The 27,174-nt window shown below is 27.6% G+C and overlaps 1 protein-coding gene across 1 annotated transcript in view; it reads right to left on the reverse strand.

Moving 5' to 3' along the window:
* Window positions 1-4,459: 4,459 nt before the first annotated feature.
* The window catches only part of LOC100211029 (V-type proton ATPase subunit H), a 44,067-nt gene continuing 21,352 nt past the window's right edge, over window positions 4,460-27,174 (reverse strand). The window contains exons 4-14 of the mRNA XM_065795991.1: window positions 26,530-26,838; window positions 23,462-23,559; window positions 18,572-18,679; window positions 17,892-17,976; window positions 12,583-12,651; window positions 12,329-12,429; window positions 10,138-10,216; window positions 9,918-9,964; window positions 9,523-9,624; window positions 9,217-9,330; window positions 4,460-4,668 (exon numbers count right to left, since the gene is read on the reverse strand). Of these exons, the coding sequence (XP_065652063.1) occupies window positions 4,635-4,668; window positions 9,217-9,330; window positions 9,523-9,624; window positions 9,918-9,964; window positions 10,138-10,216; window positions 12,329-12,429; window positions 12,583-12,651; window positions 17,892-17,976; window positions 18,572-18,679; window positions 23,462-23,559; window positions 26,530-26,838 (1,146 nt within the window). The 3' untranslated portion in view covers window positions 4,460-4,634. The remainder of the gene's footprint in view (window positions 4,669-9,216; window positions 9,331-9,522; window positions 9,625-9,917; window positions 9,965-10,137; window positions 10,217-12,328; window positions 12,430-12,582; window positions 12,652-17,891; window positions 17,977-18,571; window positions 18,680-23,461; window positions 23,560-26,529; window positions 26,839-27,174) is intronic.

The raw sequence follows: 27,174 nt of genomic DNA on the forward strand, positions 1-27,174 counted from the left end.
AAAGCAACAAATGAATTTGAAAAAGATTTCTTTAAACTCATGAACAATTCAGTCTTTGAAAAAACAATGGAAAATATTGAAAAAAGAGTTGATGTAAGGTTAGTCACAAACAGAGATGAAGCTGTTAAATTAGCATCAAGACCAAACTACGAAAGTAGGACAATATTTGATGAAAATTTAATAGCGATTCATATGAAGAGAACCAAATTAAAGTATAACAAGCCAATTTACTTAGGAATGTGTATATTAGATTTGAGCAAAACTCTAATGTATGAATTTCATTATGATTATATAAAGAAAAAATATTCTGATAAAGCCAAACTCTTATTCACAGATACAGATTCATTAGCATATGAAATAAAAACAGAGGATTTTTATGAAGAAATAAAAAACGATATTGAAAGTAAATTTGATACTAGTGAATTTGTTCCAAATCATCCAGCAATTAATAACGGGTTTAAAGTTGGATTAAATAAAAAAGTACTTGGAATGTTCAAAGATGAAGCAGGAGGAAAACAAATTGAAGAATTTGTAGGATTAAGATCCAAATTATATTCATACAAGATTCATGAAAAAGAAAGCAAAAGATGTAAAGGTGTAAAGAGAAATGTTGTTAAGAACTATATAACACACAACGATTATAAAGATTGTTTACTTAATAGAAAAGAGCACATTAGGAAAATGAATATTATAAGATCACATGCACATGAAGTTTATACAGAAGAGATTAATAAAGTAGCATTAAGTGCAGAAGATGATAAAAGAGTCGTATTAGAAGATGGAATTCATACATTAGCATATGGTCACTATATATTAAGAAACAAGACAACAGAACAAGATGCAGAACAGGAACCAGGAGAATGTGAAGAAGATAAAAAATTAAATATACTATGAATCGAAATTGTGGTTAGATTAATACTTAAAATAATAAATTAAATTGTGGTTAGATTAATGCCTAAAATAATAAATTAAATTGTGGTTAGATTAATGCTTAAAATAATAAATTAAATTGTGGTTAGATTAATGGTTGAAATAATAAATTAAATTGTGGTTGAATTATTGGTTGAAATTGTTGTTGAAATTGTGGTTAGATTAATGGTTAAAATAATAATTAAATTGCAGATAGATTAATGGTTAAAATTTTTGTTAAAATTGTGGATGAATTAATGGTTAAAATTGATGTTGAAATTGTGGATGAATTAATGGTTAAAAACGGCATGGCCCAGAACTCTCAATATATACTACTTATGTTCTCCATTAATGTGCTGTCTGAATCCATTTTTATTTATAGAAAGCTTCCTGGTTTCAATTGGTTTCCAGATTTTGGGCAATGTTTGAAAATAAATGCTTAACTATTATATAGTTATCCCATAGAGCAGGGTTGAATATTTTGTTTTGTCAGAGCTGTTAATTGAAACTTTTTAATATCTGTTGTATTGATTTTCTTTGTTTAAATTAACTGATATGGCTGAGAGAGTTTTTTATATAGAGTTTTAAACCCTCTTCATTTGATTGACAAAAAGTTCAAATTAACGAACTATTCTTTGGCCAACTATTGCTTTTTTTTCTGAAATTTTAGTGCCGAAAACAGGCTGGACAATTTTATGTTTTTTTCCGAGGAAAAATTTGTTTCTTGACTGGAAAGGTCTTTTATTTCTACCAACTAAAATAAAATTATTTGGATCATCGACATCGTTTATTGTATTTTTGGAATTTTTGAATTTGTTTATATCGGAAGTACATGAGGTTGATTGGTTGTGAGCCTAGGTATTTGCAAAGGTTTTTTTATTCCAACGTTTGACAATGGCTTACCGCAAGATTGTTGAATGACGTTTTTTGTAGCTTCTGCATATGAAACTTTATTTTCACATTGTTCACGATAATTGAAATTTACATTTTAAACTTGATTTTTTGTTTCAACCTTTGAGCATGGTTTACTATAAGATTGTTCAATGACGTTTTTTGTAAGTTCAGCCTCTGAAAATTTCTATTCACTTTGCGCATGTTAATCGAAATTTATATTTAGAACTTGATTTGATAGGAAGATACTCCTATAAATATTTTGCTAATTTGTAAAATGTTTAAAAATTATTTTCCTTCAGTTTTCCAGGTTTTTCCTGGGATTCATGCTATTTTCAGGTATTTTAAATTTTTAAAAAAGATTTGCGCTTTTGAGACTAAAAAGTTTCTAAAAAGAATAACATAATACTTAAATATAATAAAAAAAAGATGAAAGATTAACACTTTTAAAAAGACTAATTTAAACTATTAAAAGAGATATTTTAACATCACATAAGGCGCAAAACAAAATATAATTTTTGTATATATAAAACTTGATAAAATTTAAAACGTAAAAAGAACCAACTTTTAACTTTGATTTTTTCTAAATTCAAAAATGTTATTGCGATTTTCTTCTAGATTATTTATCTAAGCTGAAGAGCTTATACAGATCAACTAATCTAGATGTGATGTTTTTTGATAAGCAAATTGAAATAAACTGCAAATTTTATAATTTGACTGTACACATGTATATTTTATTGTATGTTTTTAGGTATTTACCTTTTGAGTTTATAATAGTTACTAATAATCTTTGACGGTTTAAATGTGTCTAAAAATATTGGATAAAATGTTGTAAATATATTATTTAAAAGTAGGGTAGGTTAGTGTATAATGAGCACTATAAGCGAAAATTCGAATACTTTTAAAAACAATTATGCTGGACCCAAAATTTTTGTGAATAAACAATCTTTAGGGATGACTACTTATGATCCAATTAGATTTTTGGGCACCCAAAGATTTTTCTTCAAAAAAAGAAGGTTTTATTAAAGTAGCAAGAGTGCTCAATTTACAACTTGGTAATACAAGGCAACTTGGTAATACCAGCACTTTTAACTCAAAAAAAATATTGAGTAAAATTGCTAACCTAACGATTAAAACTAATTTATGGAATATAATGATTCTTTATTAACAAAACCTATCATTAAAATACCCACATTTTATTGAAATAATAGAGTAAAACCGGGTCAAACCACACACCCTATCATTCCCCCACTGATCGAAATTATGAAATAAAAACTGAACGAATATAAATATGAAAAAATAAAAATAAATTCAAACACAGAATTATCTCATTTATTTGAATGGATTAAATTACATGCCGATTCATTTCTATTTTCTTTTTTTTTTATACAACTTTAACTGGGAGTCAAAAATATTTCTTATCGTTGCGAACAAAACAGCGCTAGAACCGAAACTGATATAAAAATAATTTGTATGTAAATATCGAAAATATTAAATGTAAAAAAAAAACTTTTTTTTACATTTATTATTTTCGATAATTTGATTGCTTTTTTAAAATATATATTTATGTAGTTTTTTATTAACAAAAAAAAAAAAAAAAAAAAAAAAAAAATTTATTATTTTTGCTCCACTACTTTGTTTTTACGCCAAAAAAAAAAAAAAAAAAAAACTTATTCAATTCTATTAAAACTTGTCAACTATAAAAATCCAAATTTTTTGAAATTAAACTACGGAAAGATATTCGGTATTGTTGCAATATTAAATTTATTACTTTTATTCCAAAAGCAATTATAACTGCTACAATCTTTGAACTTTAAACTAGGTAATTTCACCAAAAAACACTTGGTAATTTGAGCATACTCGTATCGCACAAAAATGGTATCTTTAAATAAAACAAAAATGAATGTTCCCATCGATTGTTTTCCGAAAAAAAACGGAACGGATTTCTTAGCTAACTTTTCTTTAGAAAAAAATCACTATCTATAGTTCGACATCAAAACTTCGCGCCACAAATTTTTTATATGGAATGAAAATGCTCAAATTACCGAGGATTTCAGTAATTTGAGCATACCAAAAGATTTCTAATGTGTGTGGTATGCTCAAATTACTGAGGATCTCGGTAATTTGAGCATACCAAAAAATTTCTGTGTGTGGTATGCTCAAATTACCGAGGATCTCGGTAATTTGAGCATAATAATTTGAGCGTTTCTTATAAGAAACGTTATAGCTTTTAGTAAGTTCAAATAATTATATACATATAAATAAGATGCTCAAATTACCCTAATCTAAGGGAGAAGGGTTTTATTGCGTACGTACTTTGTGGATGCCCCATTCATACATAAAAGTTAAATCAAACGTAAAATTAAAAAAAAAAAAAAAAAAAAGAAGGAGCGAGGCTGTAATTGCAAAATAATGACGTTGGCATTTGGGTCTGGTTGTTATAATTAAGTTTCTGTCTCTAAGTTCTTTTAAATATTTTTTATTTATATATTATCTTTTTTAATATTTTGCGTTTCTGTGGTTGCGTTTTACATTTTTAATGATTCTTTAATGAGGAAACATATATTTTTACTGATTCTTTCTAAAGAGGAAACACAATAATATATATCTATATTAACTAAATTAATCAAATTTTCTAAAAAACTAAAGAAAAACTGCATTTTAATTAAAATAATTTTTCAGATTTTTTTCTCCTTGAAATGAAACGTTTAAAATGATGACCATCACCATTTTTTAAATGGCAAACATCACCATTTTTAACGTTTTGTAGATTTTGCGAATAAAAATACAATTCAAAATGTACAAAAAAAATAAAATAAATAAATTAAATGTTTTCACTCGATTTTGACTTGTTTTCCAAGAAATTCCCTGAAAAAAAAAAAAAAATTAAAACGATTTACAAATGTCAAATTTTAAAATCTATAAAAAATTGAAAGTTGAAAACAAATATATTATAAAATGTAAAATTAATAAAAAAAACAAACTGTTCGAACGTGTTCAAGTTCGAACATGTTGAAGTTCGAACGTTCTAACTTTACGCAAAAATTTCAACGTTCAAGTTCGAACTTTTTTCTCCTAATAGTTCGAACTTTTAAATTTTATAAATAGGTCTTTTCATTAACCCTTTGTGGTCTAATGTTTCGCGTGACGGTACATCATGAAATTGTTGTTTCGGTCTAATGTCCCGTGCCACGGGACATCTACTATGTTGATGTTTATATAGAAAAAAATATCTATTTAAGCTTACTTGGACAATTTACTAGGTTCAATTGGTAATATTATAGTGTGTTTTCAACTTAGTGCTTTTCAGTAACATTTTTTAATCGTCTAACCCTACTTATACTAAATTTTTATAAAAATTTATATACAAATGGCAAGGAAACGTTACACAACTGAAGAAGTATTGAAGGCATTGGATGAAACAAGTCCTGAAACCGACAGTGAATACACTTTTAGTGAATCTGAGACTGAATCAGAATCAGAGAAAGATATTGAACTAAATGAAATTGATGATAATTGACCTGCTTTGAACATAGGATGGACAAAAGTAGTGCAAGATACTCCAGCATTTGAAGCATTGCTATTCACAGTAGCAAATGTAGGCTCTCAGCAATCAATTAACTTAACACGTGAACTAGATTTTTTCAAGTTATTTTTTACTGACGAGTTACTTGCAGATATTGTAACCGAAACTAATCGTTATGCTAAGTCAAAAATTGAAAATTACGATTTGGAATCAAATTCTATTTGGCATAAATGGAAAGATATGACATATGAAGAAACTCATGCTTACTTTGGTACTATTTTAAATATGGCTCTGAATGAAAAATAAAGTATAAAACATTTTTCTTGTGATTGGCTGAACTACATGTCATTTTTTCAGCAGTTTTCTCTCGAAATTGGTTTCTTCAGATGCATTGGATGCTGCACGTATCCTCACCATCAAATCCATCTAATGAATTGAATAGATGTGCAAGGAAAGTGCATCGTGTTGTATCAGAAATGAAAAGTTCCTGTTTTGGAAATTTTGTCCCATCTCGTAACATTGCAATTGATGAAAGTACCTAGGATTCAAAGGTAGAGTTGCATTTCGCATGTACAATCCACAAAACCCACAAAGTGGGACATTCATGTTTTTGTTTTAGCCAATAATGAAACAGGTTATATTAGTTTCTTTGAACCATATTATGGTTATTGCACTATTGAAAGTTTGGCAAGACCTATGATGCAGTTTATAAGTCGAATCGTGTTGCATTTGTGTGATGAGCTTTTAGAGGCTACCCAAGGTAGTGGTTATCACTTATTCACTGACAGATTATATACTAGTTTTCCTCTTGCATAAGAGCTCCTCAAAATGAACATACAAACTACAGGGACAATTATGAAAAATAGAAAACAGTTACCTGAAGATATAAAACAACTCAAATTAAAGAAGCATGAAGTTTCTGCATATGTATACTCTTCCATTGTTATGGTTTTGGCATAGCAGGACAAGCGACGGATTCTGAGTACCTGATGCTGAGTACTTTCCATGATTCAACAACTGAAGTTGCAAAACAAAGAACAAAACAAGGTATTGTAGACATTGATAAACCAACAATCATTTTTTTACAGATTCAATTTCTTACAACTTGGCATTGTGAAAATAAGTAATAAATAAGTAAGAATATCCTTTTCAAGGTTTTAGCAGAAATGTCAAAAACCTTTCTTTGTCAAACTTAAACCCCTTATTAAGACTTCATTTCAGAAAATAATTAATCAACTGTTGATGATTTTAATCTTGATAACCAGAAATCACAAATTTTTTGGCCAGACATGAAAATGTTAGGAAACCTAGAATTAACTCCAAATTTCTTAACCTTTAATCTAAGGTTATTTCAAGTTTTATTTTCAAGATTTTTCAAAGAACATTAGTAGAACTGGTTTTTACTTAAAATTTTGACTGAGGATAAAGTCATAGTATCCTAAAATATCATGATTTAACAGGAAATTAAAAAAAAAATCTCTTTAACATTTTTATATAACTTCACTTCATCTGAGATCCAGGTTAACTCACTTCATCTGAGATCCAGGTTAACTCACTTCATCTGAGATCCAGGTTAACTCACTTCATCTGAGATCCAGGTTAACTCACTTCATCTGAGATCCAGGTCAACTCACTTCATCTGAGATCCAGGTTAACTCACTTCATCTGAGATCCAGGTTAACTCACTTCATCTGAGATCCAGGTCAACTCACTTCATCTGAGATCGAGGTTAATTTCACTTCATCTAAAATCCAGGTTAACTCACTTTATCTGAGAGCCAGGTTAACTCACATCATCTGAGATCCAGGTTAACTAACTCCATCTGAGGTCCAGGTTAACTCACTTCATCTGAGATCCAGGTTAACCTATTTTTAAAGAACTTTTTTTTTGATAATATTAATATGAAATTGAAAACTTTGATGAAAAAATAAAATACAATTCATTGAAAGGGATACTTGTAGCAAAATGTGTGTAAATCAAAAGTCTATTTATATTTAAAGGATGTAGTTCTAACTTTTAATAGTAAATTATTACAAAAATCACTTAAGATGGCGTATTTGTTCTTTGGCAAATTCCTACAACAAGTTAGAACTCATATAAATTTGCGATTTACAACTTTATTATAGTGCAAACTCTTCTGTTTTAGACATTTGAGATTGACATGATGCAAGACAGGAAGTATGATGTAGCTTAAATACTACTTGACATTTTATATTTGTATCTAATAAATAACTTGACAATATTTAACTGATTAATAATTTATATTTAATGATATGTTTACAGTTATTATCCAAGTAAAAGTATATATATTTTATTTTGCTAAATTTTTCTATTTAAAAATGCATATAAATGAATCTTAAACTTTTTGTTACATTTTATACCAAGAATTTCATTCTATGAAGTTAAATTTAAGTAAGTTAGATTTAAGTAAGAACAGTACTGGCATCACACTAGTATACACAGGGTGTTGGCCAGGAATAAATTTTTTTCTTTGTTTTTGTGATATTGGTAATATTTATTGTTATTGTTCTACAAAATATTGAGAATTTTTATTAAAATTGTCCTGTTATTTAAAAAAAAAAAAGTCATTGGATTTTGGGAATTTTAAACCCATTGGGAATTCTGTGATATCGCGGGGCCATTGTGCTGGCTAGCAACCTAATATAAAGTACTGGCAATACAAAGAACACATAAATATTACTAAACAAACATTTTTTAATATTCTGCACTTGATTAGGGTGATGACTTTCTTTAGATAATGTTTTACTTTTTAAATGGTTAAGTTTCGTGCCATTAAAAGTAGCCCAGCTGTCTATGCAACCCATAATAATTTGAGAAAAAAATCGATCAGTTGATAAGCCAGTTCTGCAATTGGAAATATGTCCGTTTATACATAATCTTAAATTATTAGTTTTATTTTAATTTTATTTGGAAAGTGAAAAGTCACATCATGTGCAACAGCAAAAATGTAATTTATTACCTAAAATGTTTAACATGAAAAAAAAAAACATATACTGGTAAAACTAATAATTTGAGATTACGTATAAACAGACATATTTCCAGTTGCAGAACTGGCTTATCAACTGATCGATTTGACAACCATGCTTATACTTGTCAACGTGCCCACAAAAGTGTAATTGAACCCCTTTTCCAACTTTTCGTCTTTCTTGAGCTTAACAACGAAAGTTTTTTGTTATCATATGAAAAGCATTTGCACAAACAAAAACATGATACATTTAATTGATATTTCCTGCCTATAATTATAATTCAATCTTTCACAACCAATAGTTACCCATAGCAACAATATGAAAATTAAGTTATTTTTGTTTTTAATACAAATATTTTGCAATAATACCAAAAACAATACTACTGATGATTATTTGAAGGGCCTCTAGTGCTAATAGTTTTAATATATAAAAAAATATTTGTATAAGTAATTTTTTTTTCGGTAATTATATTGTTTTTAATTAAAACATTGTGAGAAAAAACCTTGACGAACAAGGCCGCTGCGCATAGAAACAAGTTGAGCGCAGTACTACCAGAGACGTGGTGGGAATCAAACTCAGAACCTCTTGCTTATGAAGCGAGCGCTCTACCACTACACCACTACCGCATTTATATATATATATATATATATATATATATATATATATATATATATATATATATATATATATATATATATATATATATATATATATATATATATATATATATGATGGTATTAAATTATGTTCTTTTTTTGCTTATATAAAATTTAACAATAAAAAGTAAGTTTTAAAAAGTTAACAATAAAAAGTAAGTTTTAATTTATTCATAAAAATCATTTACTCTTGAAATTTAAAGTTCCATTACAAGTACTTCAATTTGAATAACAAATAAAGACTTACCAATTATGTACCATTAACTTTTGAACACTGATAAGTGCTTCATATCTAACTTTTAAATCATCATGGGTCATACAATTCATCAACAAACTTTTGCAGCCTAACTGGTCAAAGGCACTAGAAAAATTAAAATTTTATTTTTTTAAATGATTTAAACATTTGCAAGGTGAACAGTGAACTTAACAAAACATTTCAAAGGTGAACTGTGAATAATAAAACAAACATTTCAAATGTCAAAAGTCAGAGCTACAAATTTTACAAACAGTAAAAGCTTAAATTTTCTATTTGATTAAAAAAAAAATTACATACGGTCTTCCCCTTGGGTAATGTCTAATAAATTCTCCAAGGTCATGACATGCAACAGCTTTTATAACAGGATCATCGCTTGACTCTAATAAACGCACTAACATCCTAAATAAAAATAAAAACACTAACAACCTAAATAAAAATAAACGCACTAACAACCTAAATAAAAATAAACGCACTAACAACCTAAATAAAAATAAATGCACTAACAACCTAAGTAAAAATAAATTCATTAATATTCTAAATAAAAATAAATGCACTAACAACCTAAATGAAAATAAATGCACTAACAACATAAATCAAAATAAACACATTAACATCCTTAACAAAAATATTTAAAAAATTATAAACATTTAAATAAAAATAACACATTTAATTGTAAACATAAAAGCTCATACTTCAACAACTCATAGTTTCCATCAGTTATTTTAATTGCATTTTCTCTCTAAAATAAAATTTTCATCATTGAACTCTTTTCTACTTTATTGAAATACTTTATCAACATATTTATAAAAAAACTTATCATCTGGATTAATGACACAATTTAACTCAAAAAAAAAAAAAAATGTATGATCTAATTAAAAAATCATAAATTAAATTTTTTTTCTCTAAAATTACCCAAAACTTTTCTTGACGATGAACTGGACTCCACTCCAGTCTTCCAGATTTTACTTCAGCTACATACTCATCCCAAGTACTATAAAAACAACATAATAAAAATAAATTTTCTTATTTTAGTTTTAAAGATTCTAAACATTTTAAATCAACGATCAATCTGAATACATTATATACAGATTGATAGATAATCTGTATATAATGTATTCAATATATTATTGAAACATTCAGATGTGTTGATTAATTTTCCTATGTACAAAATCACACACAGATGGTACTGCACAAGTTAATGGTAATGAAAACAATGCAAGGAGTTATTCGTTAAAACGATATTATATATTGTGCAGCAAGGTAATCAAGATAAAAAGGTAATGAAGCAATATTAATTTTACATAAAACTATAAAATTTATATAAAATTTTCTCAGTAAAAAGATGAAAATTTTGAATAAAAGCTCTTTTCGTTACTTTTAATATTAAAAGTTTAAACTAATATAATTCTTACAATTTTAATATTAAAAGTTTAAACTAATATAATTCTTACAATTTACCATTTACTGTTTGCCATTGTCTTATGTTATTTTTATATAGTTACTAGAATTTTCTGAACTGAACACAATTCATATATTTGTCTATAACACATTGTAATAAAAGTTCAAAAACAAGATTGTTTAATTATTTTTTTTAATTTGTTAAACATTGCTAGGTATGTTATTTAATAAATATTACATAAATGTTATATATACAAATAAAAAGCTCCCATGCAAAACCAGACAAATCCAATATTTACAGAAAACAAGATTATGTAAAATAGCTGAAAGTAAATTTATTAGTCGTGATGTTGTAAAATAGCTGAAAGTAAATTTATTAGTCGTGATATTGTAAAATAGTTGAAAGTAAATTTATTGGTCGTGATGTTGTAAAATAGTTGAAAGTAAATTTATTAGTTGTGATGTTCTAAAATAGCTGAAAGTAAATTTATTAGTCGTGATGTTGTAAAATAGCTGAAAGTAAATTTATTAGTCGTGATGTTGTAAAATAGCTGAAAGTAAATTTATTAGTCATGATGTTGTAAAATAGCTGAAAGTAAATTTATTAGTCGTGATGTTGTAAAATAGCTGAAAGTAAATTTATTAGTCATGATGTTTTAAAATAGCTGAAAGTAAAAAAAAAGAAGAGTACAATAAAAAGTAAATGAAGTTGTATTTTAAATAGAATATAAAAAACATCTTTTTTGGTTGATCTTTTTTGGGCTTTTTTTATTATTATTTTCTTTTACTTTTATTTATTTTTTAATTTTTTTTATGTTAATTCACCTCCCCAAGGCCAACAAGACCACTACAGACAGAGGAGGCTGCTTGATTGTGGTAACAACCCTCTCTTCAATAAACTGTCAAGCCTGTAGATTGCGGCATATATTGACTTTTTGGCCTACAACAAAATGTAGGAGGTGAGCTTTGACTAAAATAAACAAGTGAATTTTTCTTGGTATGCATTTATTCTTTTGTTTTAATCAAAAATTTTTAACGCAAACATTTATTTTTATCATTCTCTTTAATATGAACACTTCATGTCTTGAAGGCTTGTGATAGGTGTGTTTACATGGGATATATAAGTGTTTTAAAAAGTGGTGTCACTTGGCAACATGTTGAGCAGGATTAATATCATTGCCAGTCGTGCAGTTTTACGAAGCTGAATATAAGCTTTATTAAAATTTCTTTTGAACTAAAACCAAAGTTGTTACTAAAAGTTGAACTAAAACCAAAGTTGCTACTAAATGTTGAACTAAAACCTAAGTTGTTACTAAAAGTTGAACTAAAACCAAAGATGTTACTAAAAGTTGAACTAAAATCAAAGTTGTGACTAAAGGTTATTCAAGATTACTAAGATTTGTCACAGTTTCAAGTTGTCATTAATTTATTTACTAATAACTCCTATTACAAGTTGCTTACTGCTAATTAAATATTACAAGTTGTTTACTACTAATTAAATAACAAGGGTTGCTTACTGCTAATTAAATATTAAGTAATTAAATATTTTATGCCTACTCATTAAATCTACAAAATTATTTATCTGAAAACAACAAATTTTTAAATTATTTTAATGTTAAAATATATGACTTTTTTACTTTAAATAAAAGGATTTTTCTTGTAAATAATTTGATTTTCATAAAAATAAACTAAAAAATATAAAAACCTAAGATCTTGTACACTTGCATTTAGTTTTTCAGTGATGAATTCAATATCTTCCCTGATATCTTCATCACCCCAATTTTTTTTAGCCAATATATCAAAAAGCTAGAAAAGACAAGAGAAAAAAGCAAATGTTTTTATATCTAATTTCAAAAATTTTCAATGTTTTATAAAATAAAAACATAACTCATAAACTTAGTGGTAATAGTTTGAATAAGTGAGACTTATTGGCAATAGTTTGCAATAAATAAAACTTACTGGTAATAGTTTGCAATGAATAAGTGAGACTGCTGCAGCTTTGCTATCTTCTGCCTTTTCAAGAAGATTCTGAAAAGTTTTTGAAAAGTAATTTTTAATTGTTATAATAGATTGCCAATACCTTTATTTATTTTATAAAAATGTTTGTCATTTTGTCTACACAATGTTCAATACTTATAATGTTAACTGTGTGTTAGTTTTGAAAAAATAAATATTCATATTGACATAAGTAATCTTTTTTTTTTAAACTTTTTCGTTTGATAAAAAATAGTTAATTTTGTTCAGATATTTTCTTTAATGATGTAAAAAATTGTGTCATATTCTATCTGTTACAGTGTGTCATATTCTATCTGTCACAGTATGTTGTACTCTACCTGTTACAGTGTGTCATATTCTACCTTTTACAGTTTGTCACTCTACTTGTTACAGTGTGTCATATTCTACTTGTTACAGTGTGTCATATTCTACCTGTTACAATGTATCATATTCTACCTGTTACAGTGTGTCATATTCTACCTGTTACAGTGTGTCATATTCCACCTGTTACAGTGTGTCATATTCCACCTGTTACAGTGTGTCATATTCATCCTGTTACAGTGTGTCATATTCTATCTGTTACAGTGTGTCATATTCTTATATTACTTATTATTTCTTTAACCAAATTAAAAAATGGTGGCCTTTTTTTACGAGGAACTAAAAAGCCTTTTGATTAGTTCTCATTCCATTTAACATTTAAATTTAGATTAAGTTAAAATTAAAATAACTATGATTAATACAAATTTTGGATTAAAAAGTTAAGTTTGATGGATCTCCTGGATTAAATTCTCTAAACTGACAGACAATTAATCAAACTAAAATTTAAACTCACATAAAAAAAATTAGTTAAAAAGACATTAAAATTGCAATTGTCATTAAACTTAAACATTAAAGAGTCTTCTCCATTATTAAATAATTTTTTGGAAATCGTTTAGATTCTCAGGTTAATATAATATTTACTAAATGAAAAACATCAACAATATGTCTATGAACAGTTTAGTACGCCAGTTTGTGTAGTGGTAACAAAATGAATCTAAGTTGCTTTCAAATGTTACCACCACAATACAAGAAACTGTCAAAATCTATATGATAGTAACAATAATAACAAAGGTTATATACAATATGGTAGTATATATACAATATATATAATAACATATATAAATGTATATATGTTAATGTATAAATATAAATGTATATATATATATATATATATATATATATATATATATATATATATATATATATATATATATATATATATATTAGGGTGATCCAAAAAAACTTTTTTTTACTTTTTGTTATTCCTAAGGTCTAAATGTGTTCATTAATGAAAGAAAACATTGTACCAAAAAAATCAGCCAAATTGGTTAATATTTAGAGGTCGCGCTGGGGTGATCTTTATACCCCTCTAAAATTAGAATTTTCAAAAGTTCAGTAAAATATTGACCTTCGTTTTCTGTACACATTTCGGTTATTTACTGTTCAATTTTAATAAAATAAAAACGAAAATAAAGCTCTTATTACACATAATAATTTTTATTAAACAACATTAAACAACATTAAACAACAGCAGCTGCTCATTGTCGCCAGGTTTGTCTAGCACTCAATGTTGATTTTTTTGCATCTGGTAAGACAGCCCTGTTTTCTGCAACTAAATTTAGCACATACTTTTGCTGCTCTTCATCTTTTGTTAAGACAGCATTAAAGTCTTGTACTAACTTCACCCCTCTTTTGGCGCAATCATTAACAACTTTAAGAGACTTCACTACTTCTTTAGAGTCGGCATATGACTCATTGTTTTTCCAGTTTGAAGGATCTTCTTCAAGAAAGGAAATGTCAATATTTAAGAAATTAAAAGTTACAAAGTCTTTAAGGGATTTACTCATTACATTTGTAATAATTTCTTTGATGGCCTATTATTGTCTACGCATTGACGCTGAAGGGCAGTTATTATTTTTCTTTTAACTTCAATCTCTACATCATCACTAAAAAAGGCCAAAGATATAAGTTCTTCACTTAAATACCATAGATGCCGCTTCATTGCCTTGGTTGCAGCGGTCGCTATATTTTCATTCATTTCACGATATTCCTCAATTTTTTAGAAAATCTAAATCATTAAATGGGGCCGAAGTACTGAGTGGTGCAATAAACCACTGTCGAACATATATTAACGCAGCAAACATGCTAATATCTCTTACTGCGTTTAATTCATGTTGCACCATTTTAAACTGATCTCTAAATAACCCTATTTTAATTGAATAAATAAGTTTTGCCATCCACCGAGCATGATGGAAGGCTCCAGATGCTTTAAATCTTATTCCACTAGGAGGTTGTTCTCCTAAATATATTAGACATAATTCAAGAAGTTCTTTATAATCATCTCGTGGTTGTGAGTCTTGCAAACATTTTTTTAAGAAATTAATTATAGACGATTTTTTTTCAATCGAGACGTTTGAAAGATATCTTTCAACTTCTTCATCTTGCACTGTTGGGCTAAAATCATCTTTCTTGATATTCTTCCAGGCTTGTTTAAATCGTTTGAAAATAGCAACATCTGGTCCGGACGTTGTTGGAAAATAAATTTTAAACACAGATCTTGCAACAATTTCAGTAATGTGATGACGACAAGCTAAATTCAATAATTCTTTTCCTAATTTTTCTTCAAGTAAATTACAAGCACCTTTCTCAGATCCTGTATTGCTAGCTGTGGTATCAAACGACATGCCACAGAGATTATTAATAAGATTTGAAGCGTCCCATTCATGGAGGGAGGCTACAACTGCAGTAGCAATGGCTTCTCCTTTTGAATCAGGAAGTTTTGGCACTCCCAGAAGTTTTTCGAGACCACGCCCTGTTACTAAAACTGACAAACGCTCAACATTTCCACTTCCATTGATGTCTGCCATCATTTTTCCATCCCAATGAACTACGAGAGGTACATCCGGTTTGAAATTTTCTTTTGTTTCATTGTAATGAGTTTCACGATAATCAGTTCTTGCCCTATGAAAAGTAGTAACAGATATAGAGAACTCTTCAATGGGAGCTCCTAAACTTTGCATTGTAGCTGCTATAGTTCGCATTGCCACACGATTGCTTACTTTTCCTCTATCTAAGGAAGCGACAACTTTAGGGGTAATAATTTTTTTTATAGAACGCTTCCTTTTCAGACCGGAGCTTTCTGCAACATCATCTTTTCCTTTCAAAACTACGATATCATCATGATCGCTACTAGCAGAACTTGAAGGCGAAGTTGAATTCTCAAGAACAACTACTTCTTCAGAACGTTGTTTCCTTAACGCTTCTTTTTGCAAACATTTATCCAAACTTATCTCTCTGCAAACTTTATTTTCTTCTTTCTCTGCATCATCTTTATCAATGAAACCCAAGACCATGTTTCTATCATCTCGTTGATCTATGAGGAAATCGCGATCTTCAGCAATTTTTATTAAATCAAAAACATTAGTTGGCGCAATATCAAAAAGTTTCATAATTCTCTTTTCAAAGTCTGTTACTTTGCTTCTAGAAACAGCTGATTTCTTATTTCTGTCTTTTAATAGATCCGTATATTCTTTGTGAAATTTTTCAAGCCTTGTAACTGCATTATCCTTTCGAATTGTAGGAATTTTAGCTTTTCCCCAAATTTCACAAGTTGATTTGATAACTGTTACCGAACTTTCATGTATACTCAATCCTTTCACCTCATAGTGGAAGAAAAGACATTTTAATACTTCCAAAATCGTTGGAAGCTTAAGATGGGAAAGCATTGATATTGGTTGACCAATTAACCATTTTGCTGTAGAACTGCGTGTTGACTTTGCGACTGCAGCCATTTTAAATTTTCTTTAATACAGTGTATGAATGAAAATATATTTTGCTGTCACCTATATTTCCAAACAAAATTAGTTTCGTTGAAACTCGCAATTATATCACTTTCTTAAAATACTATAATTAATATTATTAGTCAAGCAAACTAGATAAACTATTGTAATTTTATTTCAAGAATCACAACACTCTCGATAAAGTCTCGAACTAAACTAAATCATATAATAAACCAATATAATAAAATATAATGAAATTTGGCTTAGTTTGCAATTTATTTTACTGCTTTAATAGGCTTTTTTTTTTTTTTTTTTTTTTTTTTTGTTATTCACCTCCTCAAGGCCGAGAAGGCCACTACAGATGAGGAGGCTACTTAATAGTGGTTATAACCCTCTCTCAACTCTATAACTCCGAAACACGAACCTTGAGGAACAAGGCCACTGCGCGGAGAAACAAGTTGAAAATTTAAAAAGGAAATGTTGTTTAACAAAAACTATTATGCGTAATAAGAGCTTTATTTTCGTTTTTATTTTATTAAAATCGAACGGTAAATAACTGAAATTGAAGTGCACAGAAAACGAAGGTCAATATTTTACTGAACTTTTGAAAATTCCAATTTTAGAGGGGTATAAAGATCGCCCCAGCGCGACCTCTAAATATAAACTGATTTGGCTGACTTTTTTGGTACAATGTTTTCTTTCATAAATGAACACATTTAGACCTTAGTAATAACAGAAAGTAAAAAAAAAATTTTTTTGGTCATTTTTGGATCATATATATATATATATATATATATATATATATATATATATATATATATATATATATATATATATATATATATGCATATATTTATAACGCTAGATCGACTATAAGTGGCCGTTTGTCCAAAACTTTACTGAAAATGGCAAAATTTACAAAACCTTCGAAATTTTATAATAATAATGATTTTATTAAATAAAATCAAGTTGAAAAGTAATGTGAAATATATATATATATATATATATATATATATATATATATATATATATATATATATATATATATATACATGTATATATATATATATATATATATATATATATATATATATATATATATATATATATATATATATATATATATATATATATATATATATATATATATATACATACTGCGAGTTTGCAGCCTTTTTTTTCATAGCGTGTTATTAAAACATAAATAAAACACAGTCAAGCACTACAAGTCTATGCAATTTATTTTAAATTTTATAAATAAATAAAAATAAAAATAATTTAACTTCTTCTTGTTTCTTTATTTAAAGAAAAAATATTACTAAATTTTCACTGAACTATTTTTCAACCTAGACTACTATATTTGACAAACTTTCACCTTTAAATAAAATTTTAATAAATATTTTCTGTAGTTTTTAAACTTTCTTTAGTTGTGCTACTATATTAAAAGTAACATACCCTGAATGTAGCGATAATAATTCGAGTGACTTTTTCTTTCTCTGAATTCCTCATAATATCAGCAAGAACTGTAATCACATTGCCACTTTGAAAAAATATTAAACAAAAGTTTACTAACACTTTATCAACAAAAAGTAATAAAGTGCAAAAATACAGCAAACTTTATGCTTAAAAAAATGTTCTAATTTTAATTTTAATGAAAAGAATTTAATTTTAATTTTATTTTTATGTGTAATGGGATCCCTCAGTAAATAGTAGTAAATAAACAAGCCTGATTTTATTGGGACCCCTAAGTAGATGAACAAACCTGGTTTTAATGGGATCTTTCAGTAAATATACAAGCCTGATTTTATTAGGATCCTTCTGTAGATAAACAAGTCTGGTTTTAATAGGACCCCTAAGTAGATAAACATGTCTAGTTTTATTGGGACCCCTCAGTAGGTGAACAATCCCAGTTTTATTGGGATCCCTACAATAGCTAATTTTAAAACATTTTATATACTTTTTTAAATTTTTTTTTGTAAACAAAGCTGATTAACCAAACGTTTTTTATAAACATAAAATTTTTATTTTATAAAATTTCAGAAATTCAAATTCATTTTATTATCTAAAAATATTTTTATTTGAAACATTCAATAACCGTTAAATGACAATTTGTCTAATCATATATAAATGCATACTCTGCAATGATGCCAGCTATCTTTACATGAAATGATAACATCCACAATGAAAAAATCAACTGATACTGAAGTTGAAAACCAAGGCTGCTCAATAAGACTGATATAATACTAAAAAAAAAAGACTGTTCAATAAGACTGATACAATATTAAAAAAAAGGTTGCTCAATAAGACTGATACAATACTAAAAAATAATAACTATAACAATTATTTTTAAAAAAATTATTTTTCATTAAGAAAAAATTATTTTAGATAAAGAAACAATTTTTGAACAAATATTATTTATTTTTAGTTAATATTATTTCTCAATCATATTATTTCAAATAACACTACCACAAGAATGAACTACAATTTAAAACTAAAAACTAAACTAGAACAATGCAGACAAACAGTTAAAATAATTTTTTAACATTTGCCTATTATTTCTTGTATATCCCAAAAATCTTATACTGCCAATTTAAGTTTGCACGTCACTGATAGCATCATACTGAAATAACTAACTGCAAGAGCTTCAGTACATGCATTGACAGAGAACTCAGGCAGGCACTATGTACGTATGCAAGATATTTAATGTCTTTTATATGCAGATATACCTGAAAGACATTATTCATATTTTTGTTTAAAAAAAAGTCTCGAAGAATGTCACTTCACTCTAATTTTTGGGAAAATGTTTAGATTATATAATTATTAATGTTACTGCGGTGAATATAAATATTAAGGTTACTGTTTTCCTAATTTTCTAGGACCTAATATTTTAGATAAAATACCAGATTCAGTCGAGAAATAATGGAGCATCAGACAGCAACTTTTTGATTTGATTTCTTGCAATGATAAAAATATGTTTGTTTTCAAGAGAAAGTTAATTTTGTGAAAAAAATATGCAAAAAATGATTGCAATTAAAAAACAACAGCTACAAAAGAGAGTGAAAACCATGGGATAGAGTGAGGTTTGACTTAAAAACAACCAAAAAATAATAAAACTTCCGTAATTCAAGGAGATGACTAAGAGGCGCAATTATCAGCAGATAGACAAATTTTAGACAATAAAATAAAACGCTTAAGGATAAAAAGAAATTTTGATAAAAAATAACATTGAAAAGGGTGCAGTCTTGGGAAGAAAGAGAACAATAAAACAAAAAAAGAGCAAAAAGAGGGAAAAGGCGCTCTTAACTCAATCAAGTTTCTCAGACGTTTCAAACCTGATTTTGCGACAAATAGGTTGATATGTAAATTATGAAGCCTTGGCAATGCACAAGAAAAGCACTAACATTGTTGATGGGATTCTTTGACTCTTTGAGAACTAACACTAAATTCAGGAAACATTACTAACACTACTGGCCTCAGAACCATTAAAATAAAAACCTATGAGTCAAGAAGATCCAGCAGTCATCATCCTTTGCAGGAAACCATGTAACACACATTTACATTTATGTCAGATGAAGAAATTGTAGAGGTCACAGAAACTTTTTGCTTACTCTTAAAGATTGGAGGTTTTCTACAAGACAGATAATGGCAGATGCAATTAATACCTGCCCAAGATAAGTGTTTTTATTGAGGCATCATCTCTAGCTCCAAAGTGGGGAGTACTTTATGTCAGAGTAAACATTCCTAGCTTTTGCCTATAAAAGAAAATTTCACAAGGCTGCAAGACATTGAGGTTGCATCTCTTTTTCTTACCTTTTGACTCTTGTTTTTAATTTCTAGTGACTAGTGATTGTATGCAGCCTTGTTAAAAAAAATTGCTTTAAAAAATTTTGCTTTGGTTTAGTTTAAAAAAAAAAATTTTTTTATCAAACTATTTTGGATTCTGATAAACTGGGTCAGTCAAGAAAACCAAGATAACAATACTTTGCACATCATTTTTTGGAGATATGCCAATCAAAATAATTACAGCATTGATGATTTGAGACCATGACCATCCGGCAATGATCATCCAGGTTTTAAAAAAATCCAGAAATCATTTTGCATTTAAAAATCCCTGGAAATTTGGAAAAAGATCCTGGAGCATTAATTAAAGTCACAAAACATCAATATCATTTGGCAAATGATGTTTATGTTTTATGAAAAATTTTGGCTGCAAAAACCAAATTCGTAATGAGAATCCCCAAAAACAATTGTTAATGACCTTAAATGTATAGTTACTCTGTCATGTTTAAATTGACAGATTCTTTTTTTATTAAAAACCTATATGAAACAGTTCCTCAAGTTTGTTCTTTGTGATATTGAGAAGCAACAAAAGGCATCAAAAACACAAAAATCTTAAATGACAACTCAAAACCTAATGTTGTAAAAGCACCTTTTGATTTTTTCTTTTTTAAAAAAATTAGGCAGTACCTGATTGACCATAAAGATGTTTAAAGGGATCCCCAAGTGCTGAGACAAGTTGTGTTCATAACTTAAATAAAGTTTTGTCCATAACTTAAATAAAGTTGTGTCCATAACTTAAATAAAGTTGTGTTCATATCTTAAATAAATTTGTGTTCATATCTTAAATAAACTTTAGAAAATAAGTTTAGAGATAATTAAACCAAAGCAAAATATTTTTTTGAGATATTAACAAAAAAATTCTTCTATTTTTAACGTTATATTGTTTTTCAAGATTAGTGACTATAACTAAACATATTTACAGCTTAGTGACTATAACTAAACATATTTACAGCTTAGTGACTATAACTAAACACCCTTACAGAAGGATTGCAAAATTACCAATCTACTGGTATATAGGTAAAAAAAAAACGATTAACCAGTAAATTTGCAGATTTTAAAAATTTTCTGAAATACACAATATTAATAAAGAGTTCAAAAAATTTGTAATATTAATTCATTTTTAAGTTTGATGCTTAATAAAGTGTTTTGCTGAGTTTAATTCATTTAACATGGTTCATTTAACATAAATTTTAATGTTATATTAGCTGCGTAAAGATTAACATTTTTGCCACAAAATGTTTCTACAGCAACTTTCAAAGGCTGCAAGGCTGATATTATGTTTGATAATAAGACAATATTATTTTCATTAAATGTGATTGTAGACTTTATATCAATTAGACTTTTTCATATAGGATTTCTAACTTTATAAAATCGCTCCAACATTTTTAGTATAGTAATCCGACAGGTTCGAGTGTTAAAAAGTAATGAAAGTTATTTTTCTGCAGTACTTTATTTTTTGTCAGTAATAAGCAAAATATTTTAACAATTTTGCAAATCTTTTCTATCAGCAGACCAATGCATGCTTAATAATCCAATCATTCATTTCATCCATTCATTTCAGATAATAGCTCTAAACTAACAACATCTTCTTGCTCTTCGTTCAAAAAATATTCTTGTTTGAAATAAGTTGATTTTTCCTCTACTCCTAAATTTCCTGACAATTATCTTTTTCATAAAGAACTATGATAATTGCCAATTAAATTCCTTACGCTAAACATAATTGATGGTTAGCACTGATTAACTTTTTTCACTCTCTTCATTACTAATGTTTCATCTGCTGTAATTTAAACCACATTGTCTAAAGAAATACCAAATTTTTTAGGTTTTTCCTCTAAAAGAGCAATACATTTATCTGCTGGCATCAATCCATGATCTCTAGCAAGACATAACAATTTCTCAAATGCATGTATAATTAAATTTAAAAGACGATTTGTTACAGAAGCCCATTCATCTAATGTGATGCTAAACCCTTCAACTTAACTAGCTCACGTTTTAAGTTCTGCAAAAGTTAAGCTTTGGCAAATCTTAGCTGCATATTTATTCACAATTTTTTGAATTGTTTTAAGTCTCCAAGACTTTGAAATATTAACATAACCCTTAACACTTAACAGTATTTTTAAACCATAAGATGTACAAAATTAAATAAATGGTACACCATCTTTGGCTTTAAAATACCAAAATGCTTCAGAAATTCAGCTGCTGAATCTTTTGGTGCAACTGCACCAAAAGAATCAGCAGCTGAATTTCTGAAGCATTTTGATATTTTTAATGAGCTACTCAAATTCGTAAATGTGTTTAAGTTCATTGATGTAGACGTAATTTTATTTAGTTCTGTTTATCTGGGTTGTCTCTTTTTAAAAGGTTAATATTGTGCTATATTTGAAGGAGTGTATGCATACATCTAGTGCTGCTGCCAAAAGTTTTAATTGTTTTCAAAAATTTCTTGCATTGACAGGCACTTCCATTTTGTACCCATATAAAATAATTTCATGGTGAATTTTTATCCATGACTGAAAACCATAAACACATAAATACAGAAAACTATAAGGTAAAAAAAAAATTAATGTTGTTATGTATATATTTATTTAACTAGACTAAATATTACACTTAATTAAGTAATTTACCTGTTCTTAAAATACTCCTTGCTTTCTCTTGTATCTCTTTCTCAAATCTCTTTCATACTTTAAATGCTACTGTTTTACAAGTGTTTACACAAGAATTCCTTCATGCAAATTGTCCTTATATAATTACTTTTGTATGAACCATTAATAATCTCCAGAGGAAATTTAACCATGAGTTAATCGTGTCCCAATGAAATTATACTAATATTTAACAATGCACAAAGTAAATTATTTTTTTACCGTTAATTATATTTACTTTCAGTTATAAAAAAACTTTGTGAAGTGTTAGCATTTTTTTATGTGTTCTTATTAACAGATCGTAGTTTCTCAGATTTGTCATAATATTTTTTTACCAAATTTACCAGTTGTAATCAATTTAATTACTGGTAACAAGATTATAAAATTTTATTTGAATTAAGTTTAACAGGTATTGCAATCCCTAAACTTACAGCTTAGTGACTATAACTAAACACACTTACAGCTTAGTGACTATAAATAAACATTTATGATTTAATAGACATTTTGGATAATTTTAGGATTTCGTTAAACTTTCATAAAAAATACCTATTAATACCATTAGCCTCAACAAATGGCAACCTATATTCGTCTACTTGCAGTATCCATTGAATACACTCTGCTACACTTTGCAAATGTTCATTTCCCTGTATAACAAAATCATTTGATAATAAATATGGTAAAAATCAATTTAAAGGATATGAAATGTGAAAACTTTAAAAACCAATGAGCAACTTGTTAGGTTGCCCCAATAAAGGTTCAAATACTAAAAAGTGTTTTAGTGCTACAGAATTAGGAGTTAACTTTTTAGTTGTCTAGCCAAACAGCAAGAGCATAAGTATTTTCAAGAGAAAAATATTAACTAGTATAAGAAAAATAATTTTTATACTTTATATTATTTATATACTATTTATATAATTTATATTATATGATATATATATGGATTTTCCTAAACATTTTTTCGTACAGGGTTATTCATTTTTATATGTGTGTCTGTTCATTTTTATATGTGTGTCTATTCATTTTTATATGCGTGTCTATTCATTCTTATATGCACATTTATTCATTCTTATATGCGCATTTATTCATTCTTATATGCGCATTTTTTCATTTATATATGTGCATTTATTCATTCTTATATGCGTGTTTATTCATTCATATATGCGCATTTATTGGCAAGTCAACCACCCATAAAATCTCTAATATAATTTTATATAAACAATAAATAGACTTTTATGTGTTTATTTGGATTTATTCAAAACATATATTAGGTTGTTGCCACTGCTATTTATTTAAAAAATGGTTGCCGAGCCAGCGCTAGCCAGCTTGCTAACTACACATATGATTGTAAAATGGAATTAAATTAAATTCTGTAGTATCCATATTCTTTTTAAATTTCCTGATTACCCCATCTGTATTTCAAGCCTTTCTCCCTGTTTGTAAGTATGCTTTAAAGAAGAAGAAAAAAATCTTCTATTGGATTAAGCTGTGGTGTGTATGCTGGCAGATACTTAATAGCTATGCCATGAGAGGCTAGTGTTTGTCTAACAGAAAGACTCCAGTGGAATTTACAGTTGTCCATAACAAACACCAAAGCTTCCACATCTGCATTTCTAATCGCTGGTGCTAACAGTGTAGTAATGAAAGTACAAAATGAATCTGCATTCAAGTTTTTATTTCATAAGGCAGCACTCCCTTTGTTGAAACAGCACAAGTCAAGCTAACATTCTTGCCACAATTACAGTTTTTTCAAAACAAATTTTTCTTGTTTCCTAGTAAACAGGGTTAAAAATACTTAAGACGAAAATTTTTACATTTAATGATGGTTAATTTAATTTAGTATTAGATTTTTGTTTAATTTTATTATTATATTTATTGATGGATTAAGTTATTTATCTAAATATTCATTTATCTAGATTAAAATTTAATTATTTATAATTATCATTAATACTCAAATATTTACCCTATGGATAGAAGAGAAAATGTGCAAATCATAAAATATTTACCCTATGGATAGAAGAGAAAATGTGCAAATCATAAAATATTTACCCTATGGATAGAAGAGAAAATGTGCAAATCATAAAATATTTACCCTATGGATAGAAGAGAAAATGTGCAAATCATAAAATATTTACCCTATGGATAGAAGAGAAAATGTGCAAATCATAAAATATTTACCCTACGGATAGAAGAGAAAATGTGCAAATCATAAAATATTTACCCTATGGATAGAAGAGAAAATGTGCAAATCATAAAACAAGGAAAAGTGTTATAAAATAGCACATTAAAATGCATTTAGTTGAAAGAAATGAATCTACAACAAGCATTTCCACTTCTCTTAATTTATTTATGCACACAGTTCAAAATCTTGTTATTAAGTTTAACAGAGGAGAATTCAATGACATGACTGCATTCAAGTCATTTTCTGATAAAAAAAAAGAAAGAGGTAAAAGACCTAAAAACGCTCAAATAAAGATTATTATTGAATTATGTGTACAAGAAAAAAATCTTTGTACGCAAGAAGCAATAAAAGAAAACCTTTTTGCAGCAGGCTTTAATATGTCTCAGCTTACAATTTCAGGAAAACTCAAACACTTAGATTTATCAAGAAAGTATGTTGTGCCAGAAGAACAAAACTCAACACAAGTCATTGATGCACGCTATGCATTTCCAAGCAAAGTTAACGGAATTTCAAATGAAAAACATTTACTTGGATGAAACTGGATTTAATTTGCACACTAACAGCACATATGGTTATTCGCTAAGAGGTGCGCTAGCAATTATACAGTCCCCTGTAAGTTTTGACAAGAGTGTAGTTGTGTTGTTTGATTTGTGCTGTTTCAACAATAGGAGTACTGCCTTATGAAATAAAAACTGGCGGCTGGAATGCAGATTCATTTTGTACTTTCATTACTGCAATGAAAGTACAAAATGAATCTGCATTCATTTTGTACTTTCATTGTAGTAATTGAAGAGGTGTTTGTTTAAGCAAACAATAGCCTCTCATAGCATAGCTATTAAGTATATGCCAGCATACATGTCACAGCTTAATCCAATAAAAGAATTTTTCTTCTTCAAAATAATATGGGTACTACAGAGTTTAATTCTATTTTACAACCATATGCGTAGTTACATAAATCAACAATGCGTAGTTACATAAATCAACAATGCGTAGTTACATAAATCAACAATGCGTAGTTACATAAATCAACAATGCGTAGTTACATAAATCAACAATGCGTAGTTACATAAATCTAGCGCTACTTATTATTAAATAAATAGTCGCAACAACTTTATATTTTAAATAAATCTATATAAAAACATAAAAGCTTATATAAAAGTTATATAAATTATTATATATCATATAAAATTATTATATATTATTAAAAAACATAAAAGCTTATATAACAGTTTATATAAAATTATATTAGAGATTTTATGGGTGGTTGACTCGCCTATAAACGTGCATATAAGAATGAATAAGTGTGCCTATAAGAATGAATAAATACGCATATAAAAATGAATAGACGTGCATAGAAAAGTGAATAACGCTGTAACAATATTGTACTATGGTTAAACCAACAGTAAAAATAAAAATATTATTTAAAATTACTTACTGGAACTGCTAATTGAACTTTTAACCAATTGATGTAATATGTAAGATCAGAATCTGTAATGTAATGTCTACTAAGTCTTGCAAACTTAGCAATTAAACGGCTAGCCATATGCATAATTATTTGATCATCGCGCATTAGTAAATTGATAAGGGAACCCCAAACAATAATTGATTTTTTTTTAGCTGCTTCATAAAATATCTTTGCATTTCCTTTCGAGTTGGAAAGAATATCATCAATCATAACAAGTGTATATTGCAGAATATGCTCCTTAGCTACATTTGTTAATATAGACCATATTGCAAGAACGCACTAAAAAAAATAATTATAAAGTTAAACTTAATAACAATAGACAACTGTGAGTTAAAGTAAAATTTTATCTCCACAATATGCAAAACAATTTGGAAAAGTTTTTTTAAAGAAATTTTTAAACAATTATTTTAATTATAATAAGAATGACGTAAATATTAATTAAAACAAAACTCCCAGCCAATAAATTTGTTTTAATCCTATCCACTTAATGTGTTCTACTCCCATCCACTAATTTATGTATAATAAAAATGATACTAGGCTTAGGAAATTAGCTCATTAAAATTACTTTCAGGGGTTGCTAAAGAGCATTGAACAATTGACAATCCCTAATATTAT

Source organism: Hydra vulgaris, chromosome 04, assembly GCF_038396675.1.
Source record: "Hydra vulgaris chromosome 04, alternate assembly HydraT2T_AEP".
Taxonomy (NCBI): domain Eukaryota; kingdom Metazoa; phylum Cnidaria; class Hydrozoa; order Anthoathecata; family Hydridae; genus Hydra; species Hydra vulgaris.